At 43.9% G+C, this 19,425-nt stretch overlaps 2 protein-coding genes across 2 annotated transcripts; one reads left to right on the top strand and one right to left on the bottom strand.

Annotated features, from left to right (window-relative positions):
- Positions 1–716: 716 nt before the first annotated feature.
- Positions 717–2,138, bottom strand: LOC127785771 (oxygen-evolving enhancer protein 1, chloroplastic). The gene is made up of 2 exons (XM_052313169.1): positions 1,810–2,138; positions 717–1,692 (listed from the first exon to the last, which is right to left on the bottom strand). Exons 1-2 carry the CDS (start codon positions 2,053–2,055, stop codon positions 937–939), a joined length of 1,002 nt encoding a protein of 333 aa, XP_052169129.1. The 5' UTR covers positions 2,056–2,138; the 3' UTR covers positions 717–936.
- A 2,968-nt stretch (positions 2,139–5,106) lies between these two features.
- Positions 5,107–10,253, top strand: LOC127760316 (sec-independent protein translocase protein TATC, chloroplastic). Its single transcript, XM_052284558.1, has 4 exons — positions 5,107–5,571; positions 7,371–7,663; positions 8,893–9,183; positions 9,926–10,253. The coding sequence occupies exons 1-4, from the start codon at positions 5,286–5,288 to the stop codon at positions 10,133–10,135; spliced, it is 1,080 nt and encodes a 359-aa protein (XP_052140518.1). The 5' UTR covers positions 5,107–5,285; the 3' UTR covers positions 10,136–10,253.
- The last annotated feature ends 9,172 nt before the right edge of the window (positions 10,254–19,425 follow it).

Raw genomic sequence — 19,425 nt, 5'->3', positions numbered from 1 at the left:
AAAAAGTTTCCATCTAGCTCGGCAGCTCTAGCAGCAGACCAGGTGAAGGGAAGAGAGAGATCTAGGCAGCAGCAGGTCTAGTTCTAGCAGCATATCAGGGTGGCGGCTTGAGAGAGGGCGACGGCTTCTGAGAATAGTGGTGACATGCAGTGGCGGATTTAGTCCATTTCTGTGGGGTCGGCTAACCCCACAGCTTTTTGAAAAACACCTTATAAATCTTGATTTTCATGTATAAATCCAAAAAAAATTATAGAAATGACCCCACTTAAATATAAACCACTAGTAATTGACCTCACAGGTATAAAATCCTGGCTCCGCCACTGGTGACAAGACCTCATGACTAAACCCTAAGGAGAATGGGCCCAGCTTCACATGCAGCCAAGACTTGTTGTGAGATCAATATAGGTGCTCTAATCGGACGATTAATCGTGCCTGATCGCCAATTAATCGGACGATCAAATTTCTAGTCAACCTGATTGAATGAATGCCCATGATGGGATGATTAATCGTGATTAATTGGACGATCAGATAAGATTTCTTTATAGATTCATTAATTAATTGTTCTGAGGTGGATATCAATTTGATAGTAGATCAATATCGATAGGTACGATAATTTGGTCTTTGGTAAAAAAAATGTGCAAGATATAACGTGGATGGAGAGAAGAGGAGAAGTCACGATTGGAAGGCAAATGTTCGTGAAGATAGGCACATATATGTATCGTACAATGTCCTCTCCGCTTGTCGAAATGCAAATAACATCATCGGGGGATATGATCATCAGTTCACGAGAACAGAGGAAGAAACAAAAGCTAAAAATTAAAACCATCAACAGCCCGATCGAGTTTGCATTACTAGATACACACATTGCAGCCTTCCTTCCCTCTCTCCATGTATCGATATATCAACCCGGCCATGCACAAAACATTTGTTCATTCCCTACTCGAGCTGCGCGTACCACACCCCTTGGATCTTGACATCCTTGGGCACCTTGGCGCCGAGGTCTGTGTCCGACGGCTGCACGCTCTCGAAGACGCCAATCACCTCGCCGGTCTCTGGCTTGCTCTTGGTGACGCTCAACGTGATGTTGCCCGTCGACGACGAGGCGTTCTTGACGTTCTCCTTAGCGAGCTCCTCCTCGTCTCCTCTGCCTCCGGCGGGGAGCGCCACAGCGTTGTCGTAGCCGGTAGAGCCACCGCGGCCCTTTGGGTCGAGGAAGGACGAACCACGGTAGCTGGGCACGAGGAAGGGCCCGCCGAAGCTCTCCGGCTTGCCGGTGGCGACCAGATTCTTGATGGTGAAGAGGAACGGCACGCGCTCGCCTCCCGGCAGCTGCACGGTGACGGCGGCGTAGTCGATTCCGTCCTTCTCCTCGAACTTGATGGTTCCGTCGGAGCTGACCTCGAGCGGGCCCTCGATCTCGTCGAGGGTGTAGGTCAGGCGGGTCATGAGCTTGGTCTTCTGGAACTCGGGTGGCGCATTCTTGGCCACGCCCTCCGCCTTAACGGTGAAGGACGTCGGCTCCAGGCAGAACTTCTTCATGTTGTACTTGCCGGCCTTGAAGGCGAAGGAGTCGACGCCGCCCTCCACCGTCGGGCACTGGTTCGCCGTGCCGGTTCCCTTCACCTCCATGTACGTCTTACTCTGAATCTCGTCGAAGGTAAGCCTCCTCGGCACGCCCTCCGCGCTGGCGCCCTACACCGGCCGGCCACCACATGCACGGCGTTACATATATAGTAATTCGATCGTTTCCACCTTGGCCTTGGCCATGGCGCCATGCAACATACTCCTAAATCCTAATTAAGGTCTTACCGAGACGAGCAGAGCTGAGGTGGCGAGGGCGAAGCCGGCGAGCTTGGCGGCATCGGCGCACTTGTTGGCGACCTCCCGGATGTCGGACTGCAGGGAGCACGTGATCCTGCCGGCGGCACCGGTGTCGACGCCGAACGCCCTGGCGACGTGCGAAGACGGGCGCGATGGCAGCGCGGCGGAGGAGGCCCGGCCGCCGAGCTTGGCCGGCTGCATCAGGGTGGCCGCGGCTTGGAGCGATGCTGCCATGTCCGCTCGCTCGCCTGCTCAGCTCTCAGTTGGTGGGTGGTGTGGCCGTGTCCGTGTGGGTTGTATCGTGAAGGGCGTTTTGTGAGGGCGGGACAGTGTTATCTATGCGCAGAGCAAGGGGGGCAGAGGAGGATAAGAGGATTGGATAAGGCGTGGCCTCCCATTGGTGGCTTGGGGCTATGGTGATGCTGAGCTGGACGTCGACGTGGCACGCCCAGGTGCCACTCCTTCCGCGGCGTGTGGTGGTGGGCTCTTTCATTTGTGGGGCTGGCGCTGTGAAGATCCTACTTCCAGCCAACGAAGGCCTGCCACGTCAGGAATGGAAGAGACAAACGAACCTATTCTCTTGAAGGCACAGGGAACCCAAAGAAAATGCTAAAAATTAAAGATCTCGCTCATAAGACCGACATTTGTAATGTGTTAGATGAAACAGGAATTATAAAAAAAAAACATTGGGCCTTACATCGTTGTAGATGGAAATGGTCGACAGCTATTTGTAAATTTTCCTAACTGAATCACATTATATATATATATATCCACAACAATAGAGTAATACTTTTCTCATCTATACTCTTCTAGAAAAGGACAAACAATAGAGTAATACTTTTCTCATCAATACTCTATGGTGGTGGCTGTTGGTATTTGCTACGCATACTGATAAATCCGTAAGCGCACAAATAATGATGTAGCATTTTCTCTTAGAGTATTTCAAGGGTATCAAAAATAAAGACGTGTGTGTACTATCTACAAACAGAATTCCCCCAAGGACAACAATTGATGATAAGATTGGCAAGAGAGGATTCATATGGACTTCACTAGTTGACTTAAGTTAAAGATAGAACTCTATCGTATGTTCCGCACCGGCTATCCCTTAGTCTGTTAGGCTGAGTCTGGCCTTGAGCTATATGATATGCCTGAACGTGGAGGGATGCAAAGTACGGGCAGGGCTGTCACCACCTGCTGCCCACCTCACTTTCCGTGGAGCACACAACAAACAAAGGTAATCTATAATCTAGACACCATGCCTAAGTTATTAATTACCTCTCTAACCTTCCACAGGAACTTCCTTCTTTATAGAGTCCTAGTACTAGAGCAGTTGCAACTAAGCAACGAACCCGCATCGATGAGAATATTTATCACTCAAGTAAACTAAGTAAAAAAAAAACTTTACTTTGTTGTGTGTTGTGAAGTGTGTTGAGCTCCTCCTTTCATAGTGCCAAATGATGGTTGTAATGGTGATTAGTGAGGTTGGTGCACACATAACAGCCATAGTCAATCCAATGGGGAGCTGCCACATTGAAAGGGGTAGCCAGGGGCACCACGGCTTGTTCAGCCGAACTAGGCCTCCGCCTTCTGGCCACCGATTTTGGGCAGTTACTGATATGTGGACCCTTACGCCGGTTAAAGATGGTTTGGCCCTATCTCAAGTCGGTTTTGACAGTCAGATGGGCCCTTTAGTCCTTGTGCTCGCGCTTGATTGGCCAGAGCTTCATTTTTGTCAGATGACGGATGTATTTTTCCTTATTTGACCCGCATACTTATATGTATCAAAACTAGTGGAAATGGTTAGTAGTAAACTCCTACCACTAAGTTTTGATAGTGTATTTTATTTTTTTAACGCAGGAGTTGATGGTTAAAGTTTGTACTTAACGACCATCAACAATGGCAGTGAATCCGCCACCACATCAACTCCATTTTATATTTTTTTTATCAACTACTCCTTATGTACTTTATTTTTATCTAAGGGACAAGTGTATCCATAATTCATACTTATCCATTGCAAAGCATGAATATTTAGCTAGTTATAAAAAAAGCAACAGTATAGTAACAACTTTAAAAGTGATTTTCATATAAACAAAAAAAAACATGTTTTTAAGGTAAAACCGATCTTTCAGGAATAGAGCCTCTACGAAAGTAGATAGATGATCGTCATACATCTCTTTTGTATATATTTTGTTAAAAACTGTGCTAGCTCACCGAACTAAATTCTGTAACATATGCTTTAGTCTCTAATTCGTGTCTTCACCCATATATAGGGTTTGTTTGGGGGAGCGTAGGATTCCGAGGAGCAGTTGGGTGGTAGCCAGCTTCTCAGAACCTGGAAAAGCTGGGTTTCCCAACTTCTAGCTTCTAGTTTATTTCCTCGATTTTACAACTACAGCTTCTCAAAGTCTAAATCAAAAGCTAGACTATTTGGAGGAGCTTCTGATTCTAGGAGAAGCTACAGCAAGTAGAAGCTCTCCGAACAAGCCCATACTTTGTATCTAAGTCTGCTTCAACACTTTATCTCCATCTATTTGAGATTAGTCGACACCAAGATCAACAAAGGGAGAATCTGCATGTGTGGATAATATATAAACAAATTCTCCACAAGTACATATGCTCTAAATTCTGTCTAAATTTTGTAACATATATAAACATCCTCTCCGAATTAAATTATGTAACATATGCTCTAAGGGACCACCTATATGTTTGTCGATAAATTTTCTCCTACAAATTTGACAGATGCAATTATAGTACAATCGTAGTGTAATTACACTGTAACTTACATGTAAGTTTCACGTAATTTTGAATTGTTAGATATATTACAAGATTTGTTCTAGTGAGGAAGAAAAAAAATCATAGCACAAACATATGTGAAAGGATTTGTTCCCATAACCTTCATTTTACCGAAATAACATGTTACAGAGAGATTTTTAAAAGTTACATACAAGTTACAGTGTAATTAGATGTAAGTTCCAGTGTAATTACTCTATGATTTTACTATGATTACATCTGTCAAATTTTTGAGAGAAAATTTGTCGATAAATATATAGTAAAATTGGGAGAATTTCGTTTCTAAAAAAGTTTTAGGGAATACCATGTGTAGGCCCAGGCGCCCAGCCTATTAACGACCCAACTAGGGCCTGGCCAATGCGGGACTTTCAGCTTCTCAGCCTCAGTCCGAGTCGAAGGCCGTGGTAGATCTTTTTGCTCGGTGAGAGAACCCGTTAACGGTGCGCCGCTGCTTTGCTGTTGCTGTGTCGTGTGGTCGTGACTCGTGTGACTCGGTGCGTGAGCATAATCCACACTTCCACACAGAGAGCAAGACGAGGTGAAGCGGCGCAAGCAACAGTGCAACACGCCAGGCAACACGGAAGCGACTAGCGAGCGAGATAATTATCATCGTGCACTCTATCCGCCTCCAGCTTGCCCCGCCTCGGTCCTCGGAGGTGTAGGAGCGACCGACCATGGGGAGCGCGGGGGCGCTGCTCTCGCACTCGCCTCCGGGGCTCGGCGGATTCCCTCCTCGCCGCCATCACCACCACCGTCTCTCCGTCCTCCGTTGCGTACCGCTCCTCCCCTCCCCGGCGCCCGAGCCCCTCAGCTGTCGCCACGGCCGGCACCTTCGCTGCGCCGCCGTCGACGGGGGAGCCGGCCGGGAGACGGAGCGTCCCTCGCCGCCCGCACCTCAGAGGGAGGAGTCGCCGTCGGGCAGCCTCGGCGCAGCCCTCGAGGACCCATCTCCTCAACCTGGTGTGCCCCTTATCCTTCTCCCTTTATGTTGCCGATGGTACCTCAAGTACTCACTAGCGAGCCGTTTCCTTGGCTGGAACAAGTGTTGCGATTGAACTGGGAACTGGACAGCTGCTTGCTAAAAATCATGAGAAAAAAAATGTTACGAAGGGAATGAAGAAACTTAGTAGAACTTCAGGCATCCTCCTGGTGTAACCATACGTGCTACAGATTTAACAATCAACGCAATGAAACTGTAGATTAGGAATACAGTTTTGCATAGCAATACCAACTACAGATTTAACAAGTCGCTTAACATGCAATAGTTGCTGACCGTGAGCTTTCATTGATTCATTTGAGCTTGATATATATGTTCGTGAAATCTTGTTCTGGGTATATTGAGTACTCCCTCCGTTTCACAATGTAAGTCATTCTAGCATTTCCCACATTCATTAACTTCAATATGAATATGGGAAATGCTAGAATGACTTACATTATGAAACAGAGGAAGTAGCTAAAAAGCAGGGGGCTATCCTCCTTTGGCATATCTGATACTAATATCTAATTACCCCACCCAAAAGACAGAAAATCTTTCTAGAGTGCAAAACCCCAGCTTTGAGTAGCTAAAAAGCAGGGGCCTATCCGCCTGCGGCATATCTGATACTAGTATCTCATTACTCCACACCCAAAAGACAGAAAATCTTTCTATAGTGCAAACAAACCCCCAGCTGATAAGCAATAGAGATGCATGTGATGCTATATGCTTGGTCAGGTCAGTCATAAGACGTGAAGGCTATCTACAACTGGTCTTAACTCTGTAGTTATGCTAAGGAAATCTGCTCTGAATATGTAGTTTGTACAACGGTACAAGTGGGTTCCAAATCTAGTCGCTTTTGTTCTTAACCCATCTTTATGATCACCCATTATAGATGTCATTTGTATAATCACCTGTTAGAGTTCCAACATTGTATAAAACCATTGATGATCTATTATGCATTTAATTTTGTTTTCCTTCACTTGATAGGTACTATTTTTGAAACAGTTATGCTAAAATTAAGTTGTCACCTTATCATTGTATCAGGATTTAGTGAACCATATTTTGAATAGCAATGCTATATCAGAAGGGCCATTTAGTATGAGAAAAGCTAGATTTTTAGGCTCTGCTTCAGCCTTTAGTGTTAAACAAACTGAGTGGCCATGTGCTGCAACTGACTCAAAGAAATGTTACCGTAAGTTGCTAAGCACGATAAAACAAAGTCAGTTAATGTGTAAGCACATACTTTCAAAACTTCAACTCAAAGTTTGCATAATATAGTAACTTAAACAATGAAATCCATCATGCAGACATAATTGTCATTTAGCATAATATATTGCATAATATAGCATAATTGTCATAATATCCTTAAATCTGGAAGTTAGGTAAAAACTTTCATCCAATCCACAAGCCACAACAGAAGAACCCCCAAGTCCTATGTGTGTATGCTTCCAAACATCCACAGAAGAATCAGATGAAATTCATCATCAACACTAGCTGTGTCTTTTGTAGGAGTAAAGGAAACAACTGGAAGAGTTGAATGGATGAAACTTATACAGTTTTAGATTTGTTGTGGCTAAAATCTTTAGGCTCAATTTTCTAGAAGTATTAAAGAAAAATCTATGTCATTGCATTGTACTTATCATAACTATTTTATTCCCATTGTGTATTTTTCTGGTGATAACTGCTACATTTATATTCATTGTACAAAATGCCCTTAATTAGTATTATACGTTGGTGGAGTTCCTTTTTAGAGTACTTGACAACTCAAATTTAACTTGTACAGTCCAAAATGGATCTTTTGGAGGTATCACAGAGGATGAAGAACAGAGTAGCCTGTACAATTTTCTTTATCCGAGCAAAGAGCTACTTCCTGATGATAAGGAGATGAGTATATTTGATCATCTAGAGGAACTTCGTGACAGGATATTTGTCTCAGTATTGGCTGTTGGTGCTGCGATACTTGGTTGTTTCGCTTACTCCAAAGATCTTATTAGAATTCTAGAAGCACCAGTTAGTGTTCAGGGTGTTCGGTTTCTGCAGCTCTCTCCTGGAGAATTTTTCTTTACAACACTGAAGGTAAAACTCTTAACAAATTAACATGACATACTCTAAATGCAAATTAACTTTGTAAGTTTTGCATCTCCCTATGGAACCAACCTTGATGCTTGAGTAAATTTTGCAAAACTCCAACTACTTTGATAAAACTATCGCAGAAGTACATATTTAAGCCACATCATTACAAAACTACAAATTTAGGACAGTATCACAAAAATAAGTAGATTTGGAGTTTTATGGTAAGCCATAGTAAATCTGTAGTTTTGTGGTATTGTGGCTTAAATCTGTAATTTTGTCATGTTTTTGTCAAAATATTTGTAGCTGTGTGAAGTTTGCTGTTTCTTATTAAATGTTTCAACAATGTGCACTGCACTTTGAAGTTGATCCTGGTCCTGCGTGGTGCGTAGCACATGGACTGGTTTTAGTCTGGGGAGTCTATCCGTTGTAAAGGCATTTAGTGCAAGCATATTGTCATGGGCATTAGGCCATAAGGCCAAGGCCCATAGGCAGCCCATACCAGTTAAGTTAGAGATAAGATAAGATTAAGTCTTACTTAGAGTTCAAGTTATACCATCTATATGAGGATGTGATTGTGTCTATTATCGATTAAGCAATGAATATCAATTAGTCTAATCTCTCCCTCCCCGCAATGTTCTTCTCCCTAGCCTAAATCTACATCCCTTCTCCAGGAGCCGACGCCACCCGGCTATCCTTCCGGCGGTGGTTATCTCGTCATGGCCTCGGGTCGTGACACATATGAACTGTACTGTAGCTATCAAAATGACTATCATTAAGATTGAAAATATTTAAATCCTCCCTCACATGGTCAGGAAGCTTAAACACAAGTCGACATGTGTGGGACTGTTTTTGCCTCCCAGGCCCCCATATAATCACAACACAAAACTGCAAGTAGCTTCATTTGCCTATGCCTGTTGAAGCTAGCTCAGGAAGTTTCTCACTTCTGAGTGCCATGGGTAGCAAGATTGGTGCAGAAGGAAAGGAGGTGCAGGTTTATGACTCGTGTTTTTATTACGTGTACACTAGGCTCACATTCACAAAACCACACAGTAATGCACACTGCCTCACTCGTCTATAAACTGCTCTAGAGACCACTAGAGTTTATATAATCATATTCATTATAATTTTTTAATCAATCTTCTTGTGTACTAGATGTTAATGACGCTTATATCCTCTCATGTGGTTGTTAAGCAATTCGACTCTTGCTGACATTGTTATTCAATGATGTGCAGGTCTCTGGTTATTGTGGCCTTCTACTTGGGAGTCCTGTTATTCTGTATGAGATAATAGCATTTGTTCTTCCGGGTTTAACAAGGGATGAACGTAAATTCCTAGGGCCCATTGTTCTGGGCTCTTCTGTACTATTCTACCTTGGCATTTTCTTCTCCTACACGGTTCTTGCTCCTGCAGCATTGAATTTCTTCGTGAACTACGCAGACGGGGCAGTGGAATCGTTATGGTCGATTGATCAGTATTTTGAGTTTGTGCTTGTGCTTTTATTCAGCACAGGATTATCTTTTCAGGTAAACACATGGTCTTATAAGTTTTCTTTTTTAACACAGTATCAAGGTTGATTGTTGTCATATTGTCCTCTGTTTCCACATGTTGTTGTAATTGTAGCAAACATAGTAGTAAAGCCAGTTCATGGTAACCATTACTTTATTGACGATTGAACTGGTTCGGAGGGTACTGCCTCACCTTCTGCGAAGATCGTCGTCCAGATTTCTCATAATAGAATAATTTAATGGGTGACTGCAGATGGTTAATCTCCATCTTTAACCTGAGTCTCTACCTTCTTATCATAAAAATATAGAGATTAACTCAATCAATCATAGAATAATTATGTAATCTGTTGTTCTTGCGGGTGCTTTTGTTCAATCCATGGTTGTAGTGATAGGGCAAATTCAAAGCAACTAGGTAAGTAAATTCTATGGACAAGGTTACAGGATATCTTGATCTTGCATAATCTACTCGGTTGCCAATTGGTGTTGGAACCTGTATGCTTGAACAAATCATTATTTGATCTAACTGTTTCAATGCTCATTGACTTGTTATCTGGTGCTAATATAATCATCAATTAAATGGCTGGTGTGGAAACTTCTCTAGATGTTAGTGATCTGAATTATCAGTCTGATTTACTGCCGAAGATGAAGAGAGAGAATAATTGTAGCAGGACCATCTCATTAGAATGAATATATCCCCTCTCAAAGCTGAATGAACATAATATCTTGTATATTTTTATAGTTTCCATGCTATTTTTTCCAGGTCCCTGTTATCCAGCTACTGCTGGGGCAAGTCGGTTTGGTTTCTAGTGACCAAATGCTTTCCATCTGGAGATATGTTGTTGTTGGCGCTGTAGTTGCTGCTGCTGTGCTTACACCGTCGACAGATCCGTTGACTCAGATGCTCTTGGCTGGTCCGCTGCTTGGCCTGTACTTGGGTGGTGCTTGGATGGTCAAGCTAACTGGTCGATAATTCCTACTAGTATTTTGTATTAATTAGCATCATAGTCATGGCGGTGGTTCTGGACAAATCGCATTCCCCATTGTAACATAGTTCGTATAAAATTAACTCTTTTTTTCTCTTCAACAAATCTCATAAATATTGTTTTTCCTCTTCTTTTGTTCTCCTACATGCTCCTGAATCTTATGTGCTCCCTCCAGTCATCTATTCGACGTTGGGAGAGCTGATGACTAAGGTCTCCTAATGTCAAAAAAAGATTGGGAGTACATATGCCTCTACACTCAAAAAGATGTACACAAGCAAGGAGGGGTACATTTTTAATACTCCCTCTGTTTTGGGTTATAAGACGTTTTGACTTTGATTAAAGTTAAACTGTTTTAAATTTGATTAAGTTTGTAAAAAAAAGTAATAACATTTCCAACCTAAGACAAATTTATTATGAAAATATATTCAATTATTGATTTGATGAAACTAATTTAGTATTATAATTATAAATATTACTATATTTGTCTCTTGAAACATTTTGACTTTGACTGACCAAAGTAAAAACGTCTTGTAACCCCTTAAACGGAGGGATTCAGGAGGGAGTAGTAAATAATTCATTTGTTCTTGAAAGTTAATTGACTATTGCCCTTCATTTTTCAACTCACCTTGATGAGGACATCAACACCATCGATACATCCACGTCCCCCCCATGTACACCATCGATACATCCACGTCCCCCCCATGTACAGCATGATGGTCCTATTACCCGCGCTCGTGCACGTCAACTAAATTATCAGGTGAGTTCTTTCTTGAGTTCATATTCCTCTTCTTTATACCCCGGAGACACGTGCACTCGTGTCTTACTCAGGAACGTTGGAGAGGATCCAAAGGGAAGAGGATTCGCGCGGGGTGGATTCGGACTGCAGGGCAGCGCCAACTTCTGACGGCCACCACGACTTCATGCGAACTCCGATTTGGGCGTGCAAGTACTTCATGGAAAGCTTATCAAGTCTACTTTCAAATGGATCCAGCCACATGCCCATATCTGTTCTGGAGCGGCCGCAATTGTCATTTTACTCCTGACTGTTTTCTGTCCATGGTGCTGCGTCACCTCTTTTGGCCCAATGGGCTGTGTATCCAAGTTGGGCCCATTAGGGGCGCGTCCTAGGGTTGGAGCACGACCCTATGGTCGTTCTTCCCCTCTTCTTATACCTCTAGTCGCCGCCAAGAACATTGGGGGTTTTGATGATAGAGATAGCTACTTGCTACCGGCTCGCAGCGCGCGTGTTGGCTAAACCGCCCGTTTGCCTGTAATCGGAACCCCACCATATTGTGTTTGATAGTGAAACTTTCATCTCTATCTAGCAATTTCAGTGCTTGTTCTACTTGTTCTTCGATTGCTTGCAGGACGAGTGCCCTCGTGGCCGGGTTGACGCGCACCACAAGTTCGAGGCGACCATTGGAGACGGTGTATCGGTTGCTAAGGCGCAGCGTCTTTGGACGGTTGTAGTCGGGCCGTGAACGTCGTCTTCATCCAATCGAGTTATCCCTTACCTCTCATCGAAAGATCGGGCCACAAACCCTAGCGGGTTCGCATCACACCTTCCTTGTTTACCCCATGATTCATGACATGACCATTTCGGCCTTGGTTAATAGGATGTGCTGGCATGGGAGAAAATTCGTTGTCACCTATAAAAATTAAGTATGATGTTTGGTTAATACTTCCCCCGTTTCTAAATATTTGACACCGTTAACTTTTTATCACATGTTTGACCATTCGTCTTATTCAAAAAACTTTTATGAAATATGTAAAACTATATGTATACATGTAAGTATATTTAACAATGAATCAAATGATAGGAAAAGAATTAATAATTACTTAAATTTTTTAAACAAGACGAACGATCAAACATATTTAAAAAAAGTCAACGGCGTCGGTAACAAAATCGGTAGTGATGATTCAACTTAGGCGGCAAGTACTGTACCTTTTCATTTCTTTCACGTTACGACTAGTAGCCATCAAACCGATACGTTTGGAAAATATATAGTGAAAATCCATTATTACTACATAACCATTATTACTGCATAATTACTAGAGGTAAGTATAGGTATAAAATACATTTACACCAAATCTTAAGTTTATACTCAGCTTCATTTGATAGGGAAAAAAAAGATAAATTTTAGGTGAATAGTGTCCTACTACTATTATCTGATCTTTTTTTAACTCCCTAATAAAGTTGAGTTCGAACTTGAGATTGGTGAGAATATATTTCATGCCTACACCTATCCCTAGTTATTTTTTGCATGAATTTATAAAACTTTTAGGTCCAATTTTAATGGGTTTTCATTTATTTGATGGTTTTCACCGGATATGCTCCGATGTAGGTATTTGTGCGCAAATTATTCAGATTAGCGAATTCTTGTACCCTAGATTGGGTTCAAACCCTAGATGAATTCTTGTACCCGTGTGTTGGTGATATGTCCTAGAGACAATCAAAGAGATGATTATATCACATACTATGTTTATATATTTATCATACGTTGTTTCTTGAAATAGATAACTCATTATTGATTAATGAATATGTGAGTCGTTCAAAAGACTTTTATGTTGTATGTTGTTATTTATAAATGATCCCTGATGAAATATCATATGTGTAACAAATATGGTTTAATGATTAGTACATATATTGATTGATGATCATGCCTCATAGATCATGGTATGGAGATACCAAATTAATAATGTAGACATATGTTGGGGAGCATGTTGCTGGATAAACTCAATATGAGGCACATCAAGAACTATATGTGATGTGCCATCAGTGATCTCATTTAGTGTTAGTTAGAAACATCAGACCTGAGATTATCATAGTTCCCAACATATGTAGTCGCTTACTTAAAGGTTGCCAAACGTTACTCCGTGATTGGGTACTTATAAAAGTAGTCTTCGGGTATTCTATGAAACATGTAGTTAGATATGAATAATCAAGATAAGATTTGCCCCTTGTCGATTTCTAATATCGGCAATATTATTTATGGGGTGCACTAGATCGAGAAGAGATCGTGACACAGATTTGTACTGGTTCAGACCCTGAATGTGAGGAAATACCCTAGTCCAGTTGGAATAGATTGGATATATACCGGTGTGCGTAGGTTAGCAACGAAATAGCCAATGGCGCGTATGAATCATGGAGTGTCTAACCCCTTAGGGTTTCCCCCGGCGCCCTTTGTATAGAGCTAGGGTCGCCGGTAGTTAGATGGTAAGGTTGCCCTTATAATTTAGGCACCTACCATCTATTTATAAGGGATAGGATTAATTTCCTTATCCTACATCTTTTTCTTAGCTTACAAGTTAGCCGCATGGGCCTAGGGCACTTGCCCCATCCTATACTGCACGGCCCAAACGCCTCCTCTTAGGTACTCGGGTACCCTGTACCTCATACTACCTCCGTCCCATTTTAAGTGCAACCATGGTTTTTCGTGCCCAACTTTAATTGTCCATCTTATTTGAAAAAAATTTTCAAAAAATTGAAAAACATAAGTCACGAGTAAAGTATTGTTCATGTTTTATCATCTCATAACAACAACAATAATAATTATAAAAAAAATTCAAATAAGATGGACGATCAAAGTTGGGCACAGAAACTCATGGTTGTACTTAAAATGGGACAGAGGGAGTAGTAGCCACCTAGTATTGAGCTTGATGAAGGCTAGTGGCATCCAATGAAGAAGACGAGACTGGCTAAGTACTCCTCCCAAAATCTCCAAAAAAAATAATGCGATATGCTGCCGAGTTTGAATCAGACTGCTGATAGCGATGTTTACCAAACGGGGGAGGCTTTCCAGACTTCCTTCTTAGGGAACCCTTTCCTGGGCTGGCCCGCCGAAGATACCGAGGGCCATAAATACCCCGGGCGGGAGTGCCGTTGCCCTAGATTCCCAAATCAAACAATTATTTTCTCTTCTTCTTCTTCTTTGTGCGCCCAAACTTCTCGTCTTCGGCGATTTAGGGTTTTCTCTCCCTGAGCAGATCGGATCGAATCCAACAGATCCAACCCAGGTCCGCCTCTCTTGTTGAAGCTCTCTACTTTCCGCTGTCGCCATGTCTCAATCCACAACGGAGTCCGTCCTGATCCCGGACCAGGCCGCTTCCTGGACGCGCTCGACGGTGACGATGGTGATGCTGGAGGAAGCTGTTGAGGAGGGGATCCTCCCTTCTCGGGATCTCATCGGCTGGCGGGGGGCCACCGGGGAGGAGTTCCCGACCCCGAACACCGACGATATCATGGTGTTCCTCCCCTTCTTTAGGTTTGGCCTCGGTCTTCCTGCCGACGATTTTCTCTGAGGGCTGCTTCATTTTTACGGTATTGACATCCACCATCTCAATTCCAACTTCATCCTCCAATCGCCATCTTTATCCATCTATGTGAGGCATAATGCGGTATAAACCCACACTTCACGTTCTTTCGTTACCTCTATCAACTCAAGCCATAGCCGGGGAAGAAGAACCCCATGGTGGTTGGAGGGAGCGGCATCCAGATCTGGACCGAGCGGAAAGCGGAGTTTTTCGATCTCCTGCTCAGGTCTAGCAACAAGGGCTGGCACTCTAGGTGTCTACTGCTCCAACTTGTTGCAGGTCTGCCTCCATATAATGGCCATGCCCCGGGCGTGAAGGATTGTTGGTACACACTCCCTAGCCGCGATGAGATGGACCAAGTTAGAGGGGTGCTGAGGGGAGTGCGTCTTCTAATCGATGCTGGCTTGACCTGCAACTTCGTCACTCGGAGGATTCAACCACTGAAGAGTTGTGTTCACCCAGTCTGGGAATATTTAGGAAAGGATGACCCGACCAGGGAGAGCAATGAGTTGATTGACAAGGACCAGGCTTCCGAGAGGTTGAACTAGTTTTTCGAGCCCGAGACGTTGGTCAGCATGGAAGGGTGCTCCAATCCTTTCAATTGCAGCAAGAAATGGCCGGAGGTATGCCCTACCCATGCCTGCTTCATATATATGTGTATAAATTGGATTGTGATCTTCAACATCTATGTCCTTGCAGGGAGCCGCGACCTTTATCTCCAACCCTCCACTGCTTGGGACCTCGAGCAAGAGGCGTGTTGACGATCCCCCTTCCAGTAGCCGCTCTTTCAAGCATGTGGCCTTAAAGCAGCCACGCACCCCGGGTGGCCAACCGGTAGGGCCAAGGTTAGTGATGGCCATTCCACTCCAAGGATCGCCGAGACGTCTGGCAAGGGGAAGGACGTGGTGGTGACTCCCGACCCGGTCTCCAAGAATAAGTTGATAGGTTCGCCGGGATAACCCGGGACTCTAGGGGCAACGACGAGGTGGCGGCGTCTGCCGCTAAGGCCTCAAAGGCACCAGGAGTGGTAGCGAAGACGATGTCACCCCGGTCCGACCAAGGGACCGAGGATACGGGTCCGCAAGGTTCGGCAGTCCACCAGGTTAGTTGTGATGGTGGTCTCCTCTTGTTCACTTGTATGTAATGGAATCGTTGTAGACTCGTGGTGATTAAGCGTAGAGTGAATGTAGCATGTCGTCGATACGAGATGATTTGAGCCAGCTCCAGTCGGCAAAGGATGCCGACAGCGCCTCTGCTTAGGCCACTCTCGAGTCGGGTCAAGAGACCGCCGCCCAGGGTGGATCGGGGCTGCCAGAGCCGGCACCTCCGGGCCCGAGGCGGCCGGGCAGACCGCAGGGGACCTAGGCGAGCTGGGCGGTGACATGACAGCGGCAACGGCGAAGGACACGACGGATCAAGGGACTGACGGGGGAATTGGCGGTGGGGGCTTTGTGAGCTACAAACGAGACATCGCATGCGCATATGCCTCCTCACCATTCTCCGTTGCGAGCTTCTCCCCCGTGAGCTTCTCCTCTGCGAGTCTCCTCCATGGGCTTCTCCTCCACCGAGTCCTCAGCCGCCTCCACACCACTGACCCGGGAAGGAGCCGGTTGGTGAGGATGAGGAAATCGTGGAAGAAATTCCGCATCAGCAGTGCGCGCTGCTGTCGACCCAGTATGTCTCGCCCCTCCAAACTGCCTGGTTCTGGGGGGGGCAAAAAGGAGAAGTACGCAATGATTACAGGGTTCGATGATGCCGCCGACAAGGCCGACTGCACGACCATGTATGAGGCAGGGCTGGTTCTGCTGGAGAAGATGCAGGTTAGTAGTTATATCCCTTAGCCCCCGACTTCAGGACAGAGTGCGAGTAGTTATTGTGCGCTGCTGAAGTATAATGGAGAGTGGGTCTTATCTTTGTTTGCGTCTAGCCGGGTAGATCCCCGATGGCGTGGCATAGTGCTGGGGTGGCGGTGCGCCACATCGTCATGTGCAGTTGTCTTGTTTTTGAGCCGGGTAGCCCCCGACTTCATGTTGGGACGACTATAGGAGTCGTAGCATGGAGTTGACTTGATTGTTGCATTGATTCTTGCAGAAGATAGTCAATCGCTCTACTGCCAAGAGCGAGGCGCTGTGGAGCGTGTTTGACAATATCACGGAGATCGAGCAAATCTAGCGGGCCATGCAGCGTGTCGATCTCCACCGACTGAAGGAGGTGAAGGAGGGGCATTACCGGGAGAGGGAGCTCTAGGGCCAGATTTGTTAGCTATGGAGGGACGGTGAGTTGCTCTGGCTGAGAGAGTTTGTCTTTATGCTAGCCTTTTTGACGGTGTGTATATGTTCGCAGTCGAGGATGAGCGGGAGAGGGGCAAACGCTAGGCGGCAGAGTGGAAGATGCTGGTGGACTAGGCTGAAGCAACTGGCGGGTGGGCCCAGATCGTCGAACTGGAGGCATAGTTGCAGGAGTCCTGACAGGGTGCGCAGGATCTACAAGACAAGTTGGATGGTGAGTCCTGTAATGCGTGTTTGGTCTGTTTTTGTACTCTGCTATTATTGACGTGTTTTATCTTGACTGCCACGCAAGCTGTAGATGATTGGCCCACACCATCCCGCTGCCCCGTCCCGCACGCCCCCACTCGGTGCCGCGTGCTCCTCTCCTGATCGACGTCTTCTTTTCTCTCCTTTTTTTTCGTTTTCTAATTTTCCTTTTCTTTTCTCGTGATCATTCTGTCTCCTCCCTCTCCTTCTAATCTCCTCTACTTCCTCCTCTTTTCTCTTTTCCTCTCTTTTCTTCTTTTTTTCTCGATGTGTGAGGCTATGAAAAGTTGTAATAAGGGATTCTTCATGTGATGATGAATGAAGCGAGCACAGCCGAGTTCAATATTATATATGATTTATAACTTTGTTTTGCCATTGTTTTGTTTGTCTTGTTTTGGTTTACCGTTTAAATTATCGGAGTTTTTTATTAATCATGAAAATTATTCATATGTTGCAAAGCACATGCATTTTCACTAGTATAACAACATAAAACATGCAACCATATATAGTAAAGTCATAACTCACTTGAGTAATATTTATAGTGCTCTATGATCATTAGATTTATAACAAATGTCGCTCTCTAATTTATTCTACTTTATCCATATAAATTATAGATATTTATGTGACTACATGTGGCATTGAATATTATCTTCATACATAATTAGTTAAGAGAATTCTAGATTATGTTGAGGTAAAATATCTCCTAAATTCTAAAAATTAGTTATGCAACTTGATATCACAGTAATTACTAGTAAATAATGTAAAAATTACTACTAATATGTCATGATAACTACTACTCCCTCCATTCCATATTATAAGTCCTTTTGACATGACCAACTTTGTACAAAATTATTAACATCTACAACACTAAATTAGGTTAAGTAAATGTAATATATTTTGATAATATGTTTGTTTTGGGTTAAAAAATATAATCTATTTGATTAAAAAATATTAATTCAAATAACATGCAAGTAAAAATGGAAAAAAAATCAATTAGAAAATGTTAGAAAAGATATAAATATAACATATTTCAAGGTGGCCAAGTATCCATGCGTAATTGTATGCGTAATTGTGTCCACGAAGGAAGAGAAATTGTCGTGATGGGTGCCTTGAGGATATTTCCCCGTTTGCTCGGCGTCGACCTCGATTCCTTGTGTGGTGTGGATTCCTTAGAGTTGTTGCTAAAACCACCTACTGTAGTTGCAAAAATGTCTACCATCCCTTTGTTTCTACTAGCTAAAATTATTTCTTAATTAACTCTCATAACAAGTGTTGATTTAGTGAGAAAATATTTTCCTTTTCACTAATGTGATAAGCGACACAATTTTGTATATCCCCATGAGATCTGTTTATCCTCATTCTACATATTGAAATATTTTTTCTTAGACAACGCTACTTGGAATTGATCTAATAAAACAATAAGAAAATGGATATATTTTCTAGATTATATCGTGTTTGCATGTTATTTTGTGTAAAGAGTGTGTTATTTTATTTAGTGTTAGCTGGAGTGTAATCGCTATTATGGAAGAGAACATCTTTTTTGAAAGGTTCCCTTTAATTCGACACCAATCAAATTAATTAGGTGCGACTGAGGTGTCGTAATTGATCTCATCAAAAGAAACATAAGAATAGCTAGAAGTTTGCTAAATCCTCCTATAGGTTGTCAAATGGGCTGTGTCTTTCTGTGTCTGTCCGGACACACATTTAGACAACTCAGGAACAACATGATCCGTTTGGCTATGGGTTTGCTGGCACGACCGATCCAGCCACACCGTGCTTGGGCTGCTACCTGGCTTGGTGTATCAACACGACAAGTGCATGAGCGAGCCAGCACAACATGGCTTAGGAATAGCACAACACGACCTAGCCCATACGGTACAATGATGACTGGTGACTGACAGTCGCCAGTCATGAAACTGTCATCCAAGCGGGAGCTATGAGGAAAGGAGATCGAAAGAATTGAGTAAGCCAGGAGCTCGAGACAGAGAAAGTGATGGTGGATGCTCGTCGATATAGGCCTACCACGATAGCGTGGTGGCGCGGTCAACCCTATTCATGAGCACAACCACTAAGCATGTGGTCATTGGGACTCACCGGCTTGGGACGAAGGAAGTAGAAAGTGAAGGGTCACAGCGGTGCTTGACGATGAGGAAGAGGAATGTGCTATCGGTGAGCGAAGGACTCTCTTCATCAGAGTGTTCTAGTCCCATGGGGCTTCATTTGGAGAATGCGATTAGTACTTATATTTTTTAGGTTTCAACCTTTTAGTGCAAGCAATCTGGGTGGATTGAGTGCTATGCAAAATTACTAATTAGGGGGTGTTTAGACGAGAACACTAATAGGCGATCAATCGCGCGCCTCTTCTCCCGCGCGACTGGACACGTGTCGCACGTGGAGAGGGGCGTGGGCGGCGGCGCGGTTTTCTTTTT

This window comes from Oryza glaberrima, chromosome 1 (genome assembly GCF_000147395.1).
Source record: "Oryza glaberrima chromosome 1, OglaRS2, whole genome shotgun sequence".
Taxonomy (NCBI): domain Eukaryota; kingdom Viridiplantae; phylum Streptophyta; class Magnoliopsida; order Poales; family Poaceae; genus Oryza; species Oryza glaberrima.
Note: the sequence above shows the minus strand (reverse complement) of the source record. Positions and strands in the feature narration are given on the sequence as shown.

Excerpts from the sequence above, each read along its gene's own strand:
- LOC127785771 (XM_052313169.1), bottom strand. The coding sequence starts at position 2,055 with ATGGCAGCATCGCTCCAAGCCGCGGCCACCCTGATGCAGCCGGCCAAG. Across the intron at positions 1,693-1,809 it reads CCTCAGCTCTGCTCGTCTCG|GGCGCCAGCGCGGAGGGCGT; the intron begins GTAAGACCTTAA and ends CGGCCGGTGTAG.
- LOC127760316 (XM_052284558.1), top strand. The coding sequence starts at position 5,286 with ATGGGGAGCGCGGGGGCGCTGCTCTCGCACTCGCCTCCGGGGCTCGGC. Across the intron at positions 5,572-7,370 it reads GGACCCATCTCCTCAACCTG|TCCAAAATGGATCTTTTGGA; the intron begins GTGTGCCCCTTA and ends TAACTTGTACAG. Across the intron at positions 9,184-9,925 it reads GCACAGGATTATCTTTTCAG|GTCCCTGTTATCCAGCTACT; the intron begins GTAAACACATGG and ends TATTTTTTCCAG.